The 17,431-nt window shown below is 39.4% G+C and overlaps 1 protein-coding gene across 1 annotated transcript in view; it reads left to right on the forward strand.

Moving 5' to 3' along the window:
* Positions 1-17,431, forward strand: part of LOC122867549 (ras-related protein Rab-26) — a 92,202-nt gene that overhangs the window by 34,226 nt on the left and 40,545 nt on the right. Inside the window, exons 3-4 of the mRNA XM_044178490.1 lie at positions 7,890-7,931; positions 9,887-9,953. Of these exons, the coding sequence (XP_044034425.1) occupies positions 7,890-7,931; positions 9,887-9,953 (109 nt within the window). The remainder of the gene's footprint in view (positions 1-7,889; positions 7,932-9,886; positions 9,954-17,431) is intronic.

Raw genomic sequence — 17,431 nt, forward strand, 5'->3', positions numbered from 1 at the left:
TTGCGATGTTTCCAGTCAGGATGCTTTCTATTGCTCCTTTGTAAAGTTAAGAACTTGGCTACAATAAAAACACCATCCGGTTATTATGTCATGTGACTGCTGATGACCTCAAACAGTTCCTGAAGTGCGATTTTTGAATTTGCATCTGGAGGAATGTAAACGGCAACAGAACATTGAAGTGAATTCTCTGGGCAGATAATATGGTCGACATCTTAACAATAAAAATTCCACATCTGGGGAACAATGTCCATCCACAATAAATGTATTGTAGTAAAAAGTACAATATTTGCCTCTGAAATGTAGTAAAGTGGAAGAAATATATTAGTACTGGGAATGGCACACTTGACTTCTCAATTTTAAGAAAACACAAATTCTACATGTAAAAACATTAACATGAAGTTATTTTCAGTACAATTAAACAAGCTCAGAAAGGCATAAATTGAGGCAACAACACAACAAGCTACAACCCTCAATGAATCCTAATAACACAGCTCTATTTATTCTAATGAGCTGACTTGCTTTGACCCACATCAGTGTAATCTAATTTGGATTTGGTTCAAGGGGCCTGTAGGCTGGACCGCAGTCATCCTTGAGCTCACACTTAACAGTTATGTGGATGTTGTTCCAAAAATGACCCTTGGAGACTGTAGTTTTCTGCTGTAACAGATAGCTGTAGCGAATATACTGTAAATGTAGAGAATAGAAAGACAAACTCTCGTAATTGAACGCAGTAAACTCTTATTTTAAACCCTGTTAACTTCTTTCTCACACGCCCTTCTCTCCTCTCCTGAGCAGCTCTGGAAGACCTCCTCATAATATGAGAGGATCGAAACGAGAGGGGGAAAGGAGGGAGAGTGAAAAACAGAGAAAGTAAGTGAAGAGGTCGAGAGGACAATGAGAAAAAGGGGATAGGAGAGAAGATAAGGAGAGATGAGATGGAATTAGAGCCTCCGGTTATTGAAAAATCATTACCAGAGCGGCCGTGCAGATGGTTGCTTATGAGAGAGAGAGGGCAAGTGAGAGAGAACGGGTTGGAGAAGGCAGGAGTGTATGTGTGTGGGACATCCTGTTGGAGGTTTACAGTGAGGACGTTTTACAACATATAAGTTTGGACTTTAACTTTGGTTCAGGTTTAATGAATCTTGATTAGAATTAGAATTTGGTTTAGGACTTTAGGAAATCAATGTAATCACTGGGAACAAATGTAAGTGTGGGAGGTGTTTTTTGCAAGTGAAGATGGAATTCCACCTTAAATCTCCACACATTCATGCTTTTATGTGTAATAAATGTGCTTGCACCTGCAGTATTTGCATGGATATTGTTGTGGTCAAGATTCTTTGGATCTTACAAACTTTCCTGAGGTTTTTGGCAAGACTGGTAGACCGTTTTCAGAGGCACTGAACAAGGGTGATGGGACCTGCATCCGTATTTCTAAGCATCTCAGAACCAGTCCTAGTATTTCAGCTGAAAGTTAAACTGACTAAAAACACTCATACTTCAGTTGGACTTAAGAGCCTCCTACAATTACTTTCAGCAAGGAGAATAACTATTCCTTGGAGAGAGCGTGACATCACGATTTTATGACTCTCAAAGCCGCAAAGTAGAAATTAAGATGGCGTGTTATAGTTTTTCTGACAGGTGCGTTTGAAACATTAGAAAGTGTTAAAATGCAGAAAATAGCACCACTTTAACATGTGTAGACTTTACGTTTATAGGCTAATGATATAGGTGCCAAAGTTATTAATAAATATCTTAAATCTCATAATGATATTGAAGTTATTTGCATAGCAGGCTATAGCTAAAAAATGGCAAGCAAATCATGTGGCTTAAAAAAAATGAACTTGACTCAGCCGCATTAAATTATCCTTATGATGTGAGGGCTAACCCCTCACATCATTTTAAAATAGTGCTGCATCTTGCATTTTGACCTGATGATGTCACTAAAGGAAAAGTCAGGAACTCGTCCTCAGGGGACAATGAATGTCTGTACAAAATTTTAATGCAATCAATTTTAATGAATTTTTGGCCATTTAGGACTGATTTCCTACTCTGAGATGCTTGACAATACAGGCCCATCTTTGTTTTATATATGTGTGTGTGTGTGTGTGTGTGTGTTGGGCGGGGGTAATCTACATGTGTACAGGTGCGTGGTTCACACATGTGTCCTTGTATGTCATACAGCCAAAAAAACAGATGTCCAGCTTCTGCTTGTTTTTCCAGTTCAGCAACACAATAGATATGTGACTGTAGATTCAGCATGAGTGTCAAATAAAGCTGTAGATTATTATTAGTATTTGTCACAAGTTAATGATTTATCAGTGATCCTGTTAAAAAATTATGACATTCACTCACAATGGAGCTGGAAAAAGATTGGTCCTATTGACAAGGTCACGTCAAATTAATTTCATTTACAGGTTACCTGTAATAAACAGGATTTATTAAAAAAAATTGAAGACAACAAATGACACAAATATAGATCATATGAGAAGGTTTGATCTAAAACAGAATTGTAATCTGCACATCTGTTATCATAGAAAAAACATTATTTCATGTAATTGTTTAATTTCTTCATGCTTGACATCTACCTCTGCTCATCACAGATAGCTGATAGATTTCACATCAAAGCTGAAACATTCTGCAGGATGGTGTTGTGGACTCACAGTTATGTAAACACCCAGCCTACACAGTGCCGCTAACATCATCACTCCAGTGTAAAGTAAAACATTAGTAACACTGTGTGTCACTGTAATACTCCAGCTTTAATCCCAGTTAGTCTTTCATCCAGCAGACATTAACACGGTCATTTCAGCTGTGGTTCTTGCATAAAATAACCATGTGAACTACATATTGCAACAAACCTCCTGTGACTTCAAATAACCATTACAGCCCTGAAACATCTGCTCCTGGACAGCTGAATAGAGTGCTTACAGTTCTTGGTGGTGGAGCCAAAGTGCAGCAGCAAATGGATTTGGAATGGCTGCACCTGTAAATCTCACCCTGTGTGTATTATTTTATTCAGTTTCAGCTTCCTCCTTTTCCAGTCCACATAGTGCCAAACATAGTGCAATTTAGCAACATGAGTATTATTTCTGGTTTTAGAAATACAATGAAATACTCTAAATGAAAATCTATTGAATCAGATTCCCGTAAATTCCCCAATGAAGACGTTGGGGAAGCACAGCTAACCCCAATGGGAATGAAAATATCTGTTAGACCATGTGCTGGCTGGCTCATTGGAGTATTGCTTCCTTAGTAACCCACTTTGCTGCAGTGTTGATAGATACTCAATCAGATACACACTCAGGCGTTCTGATCTACATTATACCGCTTTGATTTCTTCAACTTTAAAGTGTTTGAGGATCTTTTTCTAGGTCTGTGCTCAGTTCGGACACTGGAACTGTGAGGGCCTGGGACATGTTTTGAAAACGTAGATATATAATGACTTTTCCTTTTTATAATCTTTTCATTTTATCATAACCACAATCATTTTATCTTTCTTTCAACAGTAGAAATATGCCGTTCACTAGGGGTGTGACGATACACTCAGCTCACGAGACGATACACGATATTGGGTTCACGAGGACGAGACGATATTTTAACATTACTTTTAAGAAAACTTCAATGATGAAATATGTGACTGGAAAAATAGCCTTTTATTTGACTGAGTCTCAAAACAATACAGGTGCATTTTGAAATTTTTATAACTGTGCATGCATGAACTACGGAAAATGGACTCATATCAGCTGCAATGAATAAGCCGATATCTCTCGTTATTGCCATGGCTCTAGGACTTGACTGTGGAAGTTGAGGTGCAAAGGTATTAGTCAGTGTTGCCTGGCCTTTCAGTGTTTTCTTCACAGGCGCAGTTGATTTTAGTATAGAGCTGTGGTGGTTCTGTAGGTGTCTTTGCATAATGCTCATGTTTGCCGCAGTGTATGGCCATGTTTTTTTACAGTGCTTACATATTATTACTTATCTGTCACTCTGTGGCCATTTTATTATTTCCACTGGGTACCCAAAATGCTGCCACACAAATGTTTTAAAAGTGGCGGGGGCATCTTTTAATACTCATATCGTCAGAAGGTCATGCTGGCTGCAGCTGGATGGGCTACTTCTCTGCGAGACAACTTTTCAGCTCAACGAGAAATATCGTCACGTTTTAATATCATGAGATCTCGTGTCACATTACTAAGTAATCTACCCGGAATGTGTGCTTGCACGTATTTGGCCAATGCAGGGGCTTGCCTGATGACGTCGCTTTGCCTGAGTTTTTTCATGCAGGGCTGTTGTTTGTCTGAATGCGGTCTAAAGCTTATAAAGAAATTGAACACAGGTTATGAATTATGACTCAACACTACTCAAGTGGCTGAGTTTTGGTGCTGGGCTTGGGTACAACAGCCACTTAAACAAGTACTGGTACCAGGAGGCATTGGGTCCTCCCTTCTTACGTGTAAAAACATACATGTAAATTTCAGTGAGCTGCTCTGGAAGGAATGAGTGAGCAAACCTATGGAGTCTCTTAGATTGCTAATTAAGGTTATGATCTGTAACCCTCTGTCAACAGCAGAAGTCGTCATTAGAAGATCTCTGCTGAGCTTCTGTGGGCATAAACTGTTTTGCACTGCAAAACGTGTTTGTTTCCAGAGACTGCCCTTGAGCAGTTACTCTTTCCAGGTATACATATAATATACTGCAGTAAAATGCAGCAAATGAGGCTCAGGAGATGTTAAGTGTTTTCTATTTGTAAGGTAAACTAACTATAATTCACAATATCCCATGCAATATGGATGAAATGCATTAAGAATGAGGGGAAGGTATGTTGTTGTAGAATGGGCCAATTGCTCAAGGCTTCAAACCCACCAACACAGCCTCTGGATCTACAGTCCAGCTGCAAAGCAGACAACTGGATTTAAAGCAAGCAGAACTTTTGGTGCAGGTGATGCAGCATTTAGCAAATAACACATACACTGTGCTGAGCCACGTGAAGAACTGGCTCCCTGTAGGGTTTCTCCAGCCTGTGATTTGTTGCTCACTTTCATACTCCAGTCCACTTCAGCCTAGGATATACTCAGTTCAATTGAATGAATGCAGTTTTGTGTGTTACGTGTGTATGTTGACATGACTTTTTAACATACAAGACTGCTTACCTTCCTACTGTATATTCAGCAGCTTTCTTTCGTTATTGGGGAGGTCTTCTCATCGTCTGACCTGCAAACCTGCCCACTGTGGTTAGCTGTGTTTGAGAGTCTGGAGATGCCGCCTCAGTGAAAAAGACTTTTTCATCTGCGAGTGAAAAACAATCATAACTTCAATTTCTCTTCTGTTGAGACTGGGGCAAGCGTTTTCTGCTGCTGGCTCCTTTCCTGTTTTTCTTACAAAAGATGTCCTTTAGGTTTTCATCTGGGATTTTGATGCAGTTGTCTGACCAACCATCAATTTTGGTCAGAGTGAACTGCAATTTTTTTTCCTGTCATATTATTATCTTTCTTGTTGTACACCCCCCCCCAACTCCCCTGATAGAAAAAGGCTCGGTTGCCATTTTCATCTCCTGCTCAGGTCTTGGCCCTTAAATATACACAAACATCCAACAGTAACTGAATATTGGTCAGCATCTTGACACTCTAACCATAGTTTCTGTCCTCAAGCTGTACGTATCCTCAGCTTTGGTCTCAGGGTATATGACACAAGAGCACAAGATCTACAAAAAAGTAATTGTGTTCACATTAATGGGTCTAGGGAGGGACATACATGCAGAAATATTCTGTTCTACACTCTAATAATCCATATTGTTTTAGGCTACCGATGGAGGAAAGTGCCTTGATTGCTTATCATAGATTCTCAATTCTCAGGTGTCATTGACTGTTCACTAATCCCTGCCCCCCTTAGTTACTGTTGCTATGCCTGGCAAGCTGTCTATTCTCGTATGACACAGCTTCTCATTTCTACCCGGCGACCATCGATTTTTGCCAGCTGAAATGACAATTGTCACTGCCAGATTGTATCAGCTGTAGCTAGCTAGCTAACTAAAGTAATGTTAGCTTCATGAGTTGGTTGAAATCACTGTCTCCAGCTGAGTCTTCAATATTTCCAAGTGTGTCGTTCTCAAACAACATTCATGTAAAAGGGGTCTTAAAAATGCACTTGAAGGCTACAGAGATACATTACATCATGTTAAAAGGCTAAAAGTTCATGTCCCAGGCAAACAGTCATCATCCTCAGTTGATGATCAAAGACATGTAACACTAAATGAAGAAACAGCATTATTTTTTAGATTGCAGTGTAGAGCCTAGTTAGTCCTAGTACTAGAAGTATGATATTATGTAATATCATGTAACCTGTAACCTTATAAACTGTAAATGCTATAAAAAGCTAGTTAGGTTATGATGTGCTCCTTGGTCTTGGAAGTAAAGACCGGTTACTACTAAGGGTAATAAACTAGTTAGTTGACATGCTACAATTGCAGATTAAGATTTAAGATAAACACATTGTTTAATCCATTCCTTACACTTTTGCTCTTGTGTTTTTGATTTTAGAAGGCTCTTCTATCACTCTTATTAGAACCTCATGCACACTGCTTCATGGAGAAATTTAAAGCTCGACAGGTCTGCTTTGCCTAGTTATGGTTGCTAAGCTATGATTGGGAAATCGCTGTTCGGGGAAGGGGTTTAGCGAATGGTCAAGTTAGTGATTTAAGGCTCTTAGTGACTCATTGTATAAACTGCTTTTGTTGGATTTTTCTTTCTGCAACAGAAAACAACTGATTCTGCTTATGCAGTAGGAAAGCTCTCCAAGGTCTTCATATTTTGCTTCACAGAGACCTCAAAGCATGTTACTGAATAGCAAATTGTGTGGCATTTGCATGCAGAAATTCCACCATCCTGTACTTTTTTGTCCCAAGAGGCACATATTGGATGATGTCAGGATGGAGCAAATGTATAAAGTGTCTAGGGATCATCATCATCAAGGCACAGACATAGCAGTAGCATCCCAACAAGCATTTGATGGACAGTTATGTGTGTTGGATTCCAAACATTTCACAATATGATAACCAAACGTGTTTAAAATGCAGAGAAAAGCATGTTTTGCGCTTGCACCAGTTGGAAACCTGTTTCCTTGATGCATTTTTGCCTATATCTCTGTGAAACACATTAGACCGGGTTGCTGACATTTCCACTGGGTCCTGACCAAGGCAGTGTGCTCATCCATTTCGTCTGCCAGTTTTATCACATCCCCTGTAATGATAGATTGCAAAGTTAGATCTGCTATCTATTTATTAGAATACTTAGAGATAATGCAGGAGCTGCTGCAACTGGTGACCATTAACTTGGTGTCATTTTGAAAAGATATCACAGAGGTATTGGAAAGCTATTGTGTGTGTGTGTGTGTGTGTGTGGGTGTGTGTGTGTGTGTGCATGTGTTTGAGCACTATGCTAAACTGCTTGGCAGCCATGGTGTTGGTAAATGATGCAACTCCCTGAAACAAAAGTCTTCATCATAACAAAAGGTGTGTGCGTGTGAGTGTGTACGTGTACATTTTCATAGAATGATAGATAGTACAGTGAGCTGACAACATTACAGTGATAAAAGAGAGCCTTGTGGCAGAGGCCAAGCTCTTATCACACTAACTGTGGTCACAAAAAGCCAGCCACAAAACAGTTATATGCCACTAGATTTGCTTTCCAAACTCTAATTCCTTTTAGAAAAGAGCATTCCCCTTTGGCAGCCCTTGAAAGCATCATTTAGTCTGGTTCTGATGCCTCGGTTTTTAAATAGCTGTTTTTACTCGCTTGTGTCTTTAGCACGTTTTTTACTTCCCTGTTGCTGTTGCCTTGCTTTCTATGGCTGCAGATTTGTATTTATGTTCAATTTCGTTTTCTTTTGTCTTTCAGAATAAAGTAATGAGCATTGATGCTGTGAAGGTCAAACTGCAGGTAAGAACACCAGTGTATCTCTATGAAGTCTTTATTTAAATGCTTGAGAGTCTGCTTTCATTTTTATCAACGAGGTTATGTGTACGCTCTTTTTAATAACAAATCACCAGCAACTGTTTCCCATGGCATAAATACATCTTCATTGCCTGCTGTGGGAGGGCGAAGAAGCCCAAACGATGACTTAATGAGGCCTTGGTTAATCTCTGTCAGTCAATTAGCCTGCTGCTCTGCCTGACTGAAGACACTAGAGGGAATAGCAGACTTTCCATCAGATTATCAAGCCTGGAAGTTATCAGCGAGAGACAGAGATGCTGATGAATTCTCGTCATTCAAAAACAGCATTAGATACTGTCTGATGAGTTTTCCGGCTCAATTACACAACACTCACGTTCTCTCTCCCTTCATCTTTGTCTTCTTTAATGGATCTGTGTTCATCCATCAGTCTGTCAAATTTGATATTTCAGATGATATCTGAATGGAGGAATGAGTTTAATGAAACTTGCAGACATATATGCACTTTTTAACTTATTAAAAATTGTAACACAGAATCATCAAATTAGAACATTACAGTATGATACATCATAATGTTGTTTTGATGTCTTAGACACGCTGCTCCCATTTTGACAAACCTTATAATAATTATGCATTTTTTAACTGTGTTCATACTAAAAAGTATGGGGTCAGAGTAGGCATCACAGTGAAAATTTCAAACTCTTTTCTATCTATTCTGTAATTTTTTTCTATCCTGTGATAGGGTTTAAACCAGTATTAATTGATGTTTGTGGCCACTTGTCATTTTATGAAGTTACTTGTTGGTAATGTGTTAGCAAACAGTTGCACCTTTACACATCCAGCATACACGGAGCAACGTTAGCATTCATTGGAAGTCATTTTTCTGGCCACCTGACATCTGTAAATCCAATGTTCACTCTTCTTTTAGCTCTGCTTTGGTCTCCACCTGCTCTTGAGGGAAATATCTGTCTTTTAAATGCTCCACTATGTTTACCAGCTAGTTGCTAAATTTGTCTGTGTGCTGTTTAGTGCTGGACTGGTAGCATATAGTGGATTTATCACAGCATTTACAGCTTCCTGATCTTCAAAATATTAAAGCGGGCTGTAAAACCAAAACAATGAGCTGAAAGATGCTAAAAACATCCATAAAGCTGAGGGGAACTGCAGTCGTATGATAGTTTATCACTACTAGCGAGTCCTTTCACATTACACATAGTCATTTCATCCATTGTTTATATAAAAATATTGATTAGAGCAGCTTTAAGAAATGTTTAAATAATTTAAGAATATGCTTCAGATTAATATGTATCACTATCCTTAAGACATACAAATCTACAACTAGAACATTTAATCTAGAAAGATGCAAATGCTCCAATGCTAGTCTGATTTTAATTCAAAACGAGTTGATGCATTTTGCTACTGATTGGTCCAATTTGTTCCACCTGTTCTTTTTTTTTACCCTATAACACACTCACACAAATGTCCCTGCCACACACTCAGTTCCCCTGTCATAACATTATCATTATCTGCCGCAGCACAGTTGCGGTATTATTAAGTACAATAAGGACAAAATGTAAGGTCAGACTGTCATTTTGGTCGAACACAATCCTGTTCGGCTACTTAGCTTACAGTCTTTCGTTCATATTTTCAACACACACCATTAAAACCATTCCTTACTTTTGTGCTCTTTCATTTTTTGTTTTGAAAGGCTAAAACAAAGACAACACCCTCCAGACCAAATGCTGAGTCGCTCCAACTACAGCCCCATGCACACCTCTTCAGCACGTGTAGAAATTAGTTGTAGTTGCGGTTGCTAATTTTTGGACAATGTTGTTCAGCGGAGGGGTTTAGCGAATCAAATAAAAGTTGGTTCACAGACACATGCTCAATATTATGGTAATCGATGGTGATAATGATGATGTCCTCTTGTTCTTCCTTTTTAGATTTGGGACACTGCTGGTCAGGAGCGTTTCCGGAGTGTCACACATGCCTACTACCGAGATGCTAATGGTAGGATTCTTCTGTGTTTGTCAGCGTGAGCCTATTTGATTGTGACTGACATCCTTCCCTCTGCCTTGTATTTTCTCCTGACACAGCCAAAGTGTTCTGACTGACGTTTCATTGCCTTTGTTTTCTTCAAATGTGTGATTGACATCGGCAGTCTCCCTGTTGCTCCCTCTTTCCTGTTGGGATAGCAAAAAACACTCAAGGTGCAGCTGATTTGATAGACTGGTGTGTATATGTGTGTGTGTGTGTGTGTGTGTGTGCAGGCATTTGCTGGAGGCTGTGATGTGATGTGCAGGTTCCCTTAAGCGAGAGGCTAACCACTGGGTGGGAAAATGAGCCTGCCTCTCACACAGTGGGGGGTGGGACACCTATGAGCTATTTCCATGTGTGTGTTCATTAGTGTGTGTGTGTGTGTGTGTGTGTGTGTGTGTAGTAGCAGTTATGTCGAACAACCCCAACTGAGTACAAATAGCAGTGTGCCTCAGGCCAAGCTGAATGAGCAGGTGTTGTGGAACACACACACACACACACACACACACACACTCACTCTGCTGTACAGGCATTATCTCAAACACAAATCTGTTCAGTAGCATCCAAAGTAGCATCGTAATGGGTGGTTGATGTGAATGTGTGTTCCTGTTGTATCTTTATGTATGAGTGTGGGATTGCATGTGTACAGGTTTGTATAAGTGTGTAAATCTGTTTGAATGGCTGTGTGCATGTAAAGAATTGCATGCGTTATCTGTAACTACATGTGGTTGCTTATTCCTTCTTTCTGAGCCAGTGAATGTGTATATGGACAAGTGTGAGTGTGTGGCTGGCCAGTTGCCCGGTGTTATTCTGATCTGTCAGTGCAACAGTTTACCCTTGCTGATCTTTAACAAGGCACCCAGGGAGCCTTGAACCAGCTTCTCAGAGTTGTCCGTCTGTTACTGGCTTTTAAATAAAGCTCATTCAGGCTGACGGGCAGGACCAGGGGAGAGGAAGCTGCCCGAAAGCAGCAGTCACGAAAGTTGTCAATTCCTGTGGACTAATGGACAGCTTTTTTCGTTACTCAGACTTTGAAATGTATAGATCTGACTGAGGGCTCTGCCTCGTTTCTGAGCATCGACAGGTAGAAATGAGCAAGTCCAATGTCTAAAAAAAGACATTAGACATTAGATCTATATTTCAAAGCATGACACATCCATTTTGGAGAAAAACACCAAAAGTTTATCATTTAAAAACTTGCAAGGTGGATAAAGTCTGTAGTTATTATTATTGATAAATTATTCGTAAATCCATATAGGGTCACTTGTGTTGTGTTCATTGCCTCACAATCACTAATAGATAGATTTTGCTTTCTAGTATTTATTCTTTTTCATCTCCACATGAAACATTAGCCAAGCACATATGCTCTCTTCTCTGAGTTACAGATATTTCTTTGGAGTTCCTCACTACAGCCAAAGTTTTCTGCCACCGAACAGCTCCACTGCCATCTGCTATTAGTTAAGAAAAAGATTTAAGCACATAAAGTGCTAAATCAAAAAGTGTGCACAAGTCTCAATGAAAATGTCAAGTGAACAGCCTGCCAGTATCTTTCAGAGTAACAGGAACATCTCCAGACAGCCGGTTATGTCACTACTCAAATAGATGATTGTACAACAAATGAGTCACAATCCAGTATTATTTCTTACGAATAAATGTCCACTTTGTGGGCTGTTTCTCTCTGTTGGAGGCTGATATACAGTGGTGTGAAAGTGTTTGCCCCCTTCCTGATTTCTTTTTTTTTTGTCACACTTAAATGTTTCAGATCATCAAACTAATTTAAATATCAGTCAAAGATAACACAAAGAAATTCAGGAACAAATGAGAAAGTAAGTGAGATCTATCAGTCTGGAAAAGGTTATAAAGCCATTTCTAAAGCTCTGGGACTCCAGCGAACCACAGTGAGAGCCATTATCCACAAATGGAAAAACATGGAACAGTGGTGAACCTTCCCAGGAGTGGCCGGCCGACCAATATTACCCCAAGAGTGCAGCAACGACTCATCCAAGAGGTCACAAAAGACCCCACACCAACTTTCAAAGGACTGCAGGCCTCACTTGCCTCAGTTAAGATCAGTGTTCATGACTCCACCATAAGAAAGAGAGTGGGCAAAAATGGCCTGCATGGCAGAGTTCCAAGACGAAAACCACTGCTGAGCAAAAAGAACATTAAGGCTCGTCTCATTTTTGCCAGAAAACATCTTGATGATCCCCAAGACTTTTGGGAAAATACTCTGGACTGGACTGACGAGACAAAAGTTGAACTTTTTTGGAAGGTGTGTGTCCCATTACATCTGCCGTAAAAGTAACACCGCATTTCAGAAAAAGAACATCATACCAACAGTAAAATATGGTGGTGGTAGTGTGATGGTCTGGGGCTGTTTTGCTGCTTCAAGACCTGGAAGACTTGCTGTGATAAATGGAACCATGAATTCTGCTGTCTACCAAAAAGAGAATGTCCGGCCATCTGTTCGTGACCTCAAGCTGAAGCGAACTTGAGTTCTGCAGTAGGACAGTAGGATCCAAAACACACCAGCAAGTCCACCTCTGAATGGTTGAAGAAGAACAAAATGAAGACTTTGGAGTGGCCTAGTCAAAGTCCTGACCTGAATCCTATTGAGATGCTGTGGCATGACCTTAAAAAGGCAGTTCATGCTTGAAAACCCTCCAATGTGGCTGAATTAAAACAATTCTGCAAAGATGAGTGGGCCAACATTCCTCCTCAGCGTTGTAAAATACTCATTGCAAGTTATCGCAAACGCTTGATTACAGTTGTTGCTGCTAAGGGTGGCCCAACCAGTTATTAGGTTTAGGGGGCAATCACTATTTCACACAGGGCCATGTAGGTTTGGATTTTGTTTTCCCTTAATAATACCAACCTTCATTTAAAAACTGCATTTTGTGTTTACTTGTGTTATCTTTGACTAATATTTAAATTAGTTTAATGATCTGATACATTTAAGTGTGACAAACATGCAAAAAAAAAAAAAAAAGAAATCAGGAAGGGGGCAAACACTTTTTCACACCACTGTATACCCGGCATCACTCTGTATTTAGTAAGTCATACCTGGCATAAATCATCTGATGCAGAGAGTGAATAAGAAAAAATAACACAGCACTGAAAGCTTGGCAGCAAAGATGGAGACAAAATAAAAAAATCCATTTTGCGATTTAGGACCTTAAAGGGAAATTCCAGTTTCATACAGTCTTTGTTATATCTTTGTAGTTTTGTCCATCATCGTCCTATTAGTAAAAATGCTATTACACTTAACCTGTTAATTGCTCAGATGTAGGAATGCAGTGTCAGATGGTTCAAGCAGGAGAAGTCAAGTGTTGTAAATATCCATCATAGTTTACAGACTGACTTTGTGGTTCAACTTTAACTAAGATACTTAGTGTTGTTGTGCACACACATAGTTTTCCTGTTCAATGAGGGATTAATACCAACATTTTGCGTGTGTTCACTTTCAGTTTTACCTCCAAAAAGTTCTTAAGATTATCTGTTTAAACTATTGTCTTGTTTAACAACCTGTCTGATCGTCTTATTGCACATGTTTTGTTGCCCCGTTGGACTTTGATATAGTGATGCCACTGTGTTTTCAGACCTCTGCAGTTATTTTGGTGAGTACAATAGTATTCTGATAGAACGGATGGGCAAAACAATGAAAATATGAATCAAACCACAGCTTTCATTCAATAAATTCATTTTTTTTCTTTTGCCGCTAGGCACCCGAGTTTCAAAAAAGACTAAAGAGTCTACAGCCATGCTAGCAGCTCTGTCAGGGTTTGAGTTAAATGCTAACTTTAGCATGCTAACATGCTCACAATGACAATGCTAACATTGATGTTTAACAGGTGTAATGTTTACCATGTTCACCATCTAACTTTAGTAAGTTAGCATGCTAACATTTACTAATTAGCGTCTAACACAAAGTATAACTGAGGCTATCATTAGTTTTGCAGGTATTTGTATTGGACAAATAAATATTTTGAACTGAGATGACGTAAGGTGAATTATTGAAGGTATGAAGTTATTACAATTATCCTGAGGGGAACATGAATGCTTGTAGGCGTACCAAATTTCATGACAATCTTTCCAATAGCATTGTGACATATTATTCAAAACCAGAAATGTCAACCTCATTATGGCGCTAGAGGAAAAGTTTGAACATTCTGTACCAAATGTTATAGCAATCAGACAGACTGACAGACTGACATTGGCATCCCTAGAGCCACGTGGCTAGCTTGGCTAAAAACACTGCAGCATTTAGCATTGTACAGCTGCTGCCTTGCCCAGTTGTTGTTGTGAGAGAGTAGAGCATGTCTCGAAGTGATACCTGCTCCTAGACAGCTATTGATGTTTGTTTTATTCAGTTTTGGCCTCAATCTCGACTATCATTAAGCCCTTAATTAGAGCAAGAAGATCCAGACAATCAGTGCATTGAGCTGGTGGTTGCCGTGAGACCAGTGCAATCTGCCAGGCCCATCTGGTGTACAGGGCACCACTAAGGTCCAGTTGGGTCCAGAAACTAGCAGCAGCCTTTTAATGCTTTCCGCCAGTGGAGCAGACAGTTTGTCATTTCCACCGCATGGAGCTAAACCACAGGGTGTTAAAAAAGAGGAAAAGCAGACTTAGTGGGAGAGATAACTAACAAGAGGGGGGTAGACAGGAAAGGGCGGGATAGAGACGTAAAACAAGACAGGGGATATTGAGAGAGAGATAGAAACCTGATGCAAGCATGAGTGGGAGAGGGTGAAAGATGGAGAAATATTAGGTCAGATAAACATAATTTATTAAATCAAGCAAGGAAACAAGAGGTCCAGAGGAACAAAGCAGTCAGACCGGTTCAAATATGCAAAGAACTAGCCTTCAACACTCCAGGTTGGCTGAGGCTGGAAGCACTGTGGAGACAAAAGGCTAGAGGCATGAATCAGAGTGAAATCATTGTAGAGCTTTCAATAGAAGCTCGCCCTGTAATAAAGTGGCATTATGCCTCGATAAAAGGCAGTGCATTATAACAAGTGCAGATGAATTAAAGAAGAATGGAGCTCAAGGTTGTTAAGAGTGTTCAGGTAATGGAAGAGAGTGAGTGGTTTTATCACTTACTCGCCAGCCCCTTCATGGACTTCCTTTATGACAAATGATATGCAGGCACGTCGTAACTAAATGTAATTGAAAAATTATTGTATTCTTAAGGAATCACTATCCCATCACTAACATTAACACTGTGTGTTCAGTCACTTTGTAACATAGATTTCACATTTGCAAATGATGGACATTTCAGCTTGGAATGAAACTCCTCCTAATCTCCTTTCCCATTACCTTATCACAGAAAAAGAGCCAACATGATGAATTCAAAGTACGAGAATGACAGAGTTAATACATTTCATGGCACAGGTAATGGCTGCATGACTGCTCCAAATTGTGGTTTATGATTAAAAGGGTTGTTGGGGTTGTATTATTCAGAACAAAGTGCTTTGGTTGCTTCATTTGCCTGTAATGGCCTTCATTGCCTTCTCTTTGTTACCAATGGAGTAAGGAAGGAGTTATGGCTTTGAAGCCACACACCAGTTTATTAATACTGTAGATGTATGGGTTGTTTATCACTGTTTAGTGGAATTGTTTCTCAAATTTAAGACTCTATTTCCGATAAACCATAAAAAGGATGTAGAGGGTCGAAGTTGCAACTCCTCTCCCAGATAGCTTCTGTTCCAATAGCATCTATAACTAGAGTTTAAACTTCATCACTGTTGTAATCAAAGCAAAGTTGCACTAAACGCAAAGTACAGCTGAGGCTGATGGGAGTAGTATTAGTATACAAGGAATTTGATCATAAATCAAACTATTAATTAAATTAAATACAAAATGTGACTTGATGATGGGGCTAGATGAAAAGTCAGGGGATCCCCAAAGAACGGTATGTTAATCCGTCCAACAGTTGAGAAATTTCATTCAGTGCCACAAATGTCAACTTCATGGTTACGCTAGTCAGGAGATCACCAAAGTCATTAAGACTCATCCTTTGTGCAACATGAACATCTGTGCAAAATTTCATGGCAATCCATCCAAAATATATTTTATTCTGGAGCAAACTGTTGGACTGACCAACGAACCGACAAACAAACAAGATTTCTCAATATTTCTCTGAAATACTTCTAACCCATTGACATTAACATAATCTAATTATTCTTTAACTTTCAAATATACATTTAGAGTGAAGAAAATACTTGAAGAACCTGCAGCTCAGCAAATGTATCTTATTGTGTGAAAACTCAAGTTCTGTGCTCTAGAAGAACAGCACCCTAGAAGTCAGTATTATTGGTCTTTTTTTTAAGAAAAACAAATGTCTTAAAAGGAATGCTGTGATGGTTTATTGAATAAGGAAGTCGGGAAGGTGTGGGGCAAAGACACTGCGTGTGGTGAAAAGGTGCAGTTAATTATTGTAGTTTGGCCCCGATTATTTGGCCCGCTCACCAACACAGTCAGCAGTTGAAACAGCTGACATACAGCTCATAGAGGCAATCAAGGCACGTACTCACAACCATAGCGCCCGATTACTATAGTTGGCATCAAAAATCACACTCTTTCTTTTCATAACTCTGAAAAAATCTGAGCACACAGACATGACACACATATTTTTAGATTCATTATGACTTTATCAAGGATATCATTATCTCTGATGTCCATTGCGAATAGAAGTCCATAAACCCGCTTAGAAATCATAGAAAAAGATGCTCCTTAAAACTCCAGAATTTGCCTGAGAATCATCACATTTTTAAGTTTTCTCCAGTATCAAAGTAATCAAGTGATAGTTGTCTGTACATACATGGGTACATTGCAAACAGGAATTACTAATAGTTAATTTGCGTTACTTTTAATGGTGCAAATTTGCCATAATGCAAACAAATATAGGCTAAACAATGTCAGACTTTGAAAACCCCTACCCCATACCAATTACCAGGGACTAGCTACCATCTTAAAATGTGGTGGTGGTGCTGACTCCCAGTTCTTCACATGTAATGGGCAGTACTCTATAAAAAATAGTTACTCACCACTCAGTCTGTGTTTTGCAAGATTTTTATTTTACTGCTGTAATAATGAAATAACATTTTGTTTTTTGTTTGTCTTTTAGCTTGACGTGTTCTTGGCTCTCAGTGCCACAATGCCACCAACATGAAATGAGCTATTACAGAAAGAACACAGGAACACATAAAAGTAGTGACAAATGACAACTGTAGGATCCACAGATGCTACATCTATTGCATGTTAAATCAGTGTCATTACCTCATTATGTCGCTGCTCTGCTCTGCCTCATCCCATCATGCCTGCATCATTTTTTATTCCCTCTATTCTGTCTTCTTGGGTCAGTACTTTCATCACTAATGAGCAACTGCAGGCCTCAATCAGGAGCAGCTTGTGGGGGTGAAACATGTCCCATCTTAGACAGGAGGATG

This window comes from Siniperca chuatsi, linkage group LG20, assembly GCF_020085105.1.
Source record: "Siniperca chuatsi isolate FFG_IHB_CAS linkage group LG20, ASM2008510v1, whole genome shotgun sequence".
NCBI classification, from domain to species: domain Eukaryota; kingdom Metazoa; phylum Chordata; class Actinopteri; order Centrarchiformes; family Sinipercidae; genus Siniperca; species Siniperca chuatsi.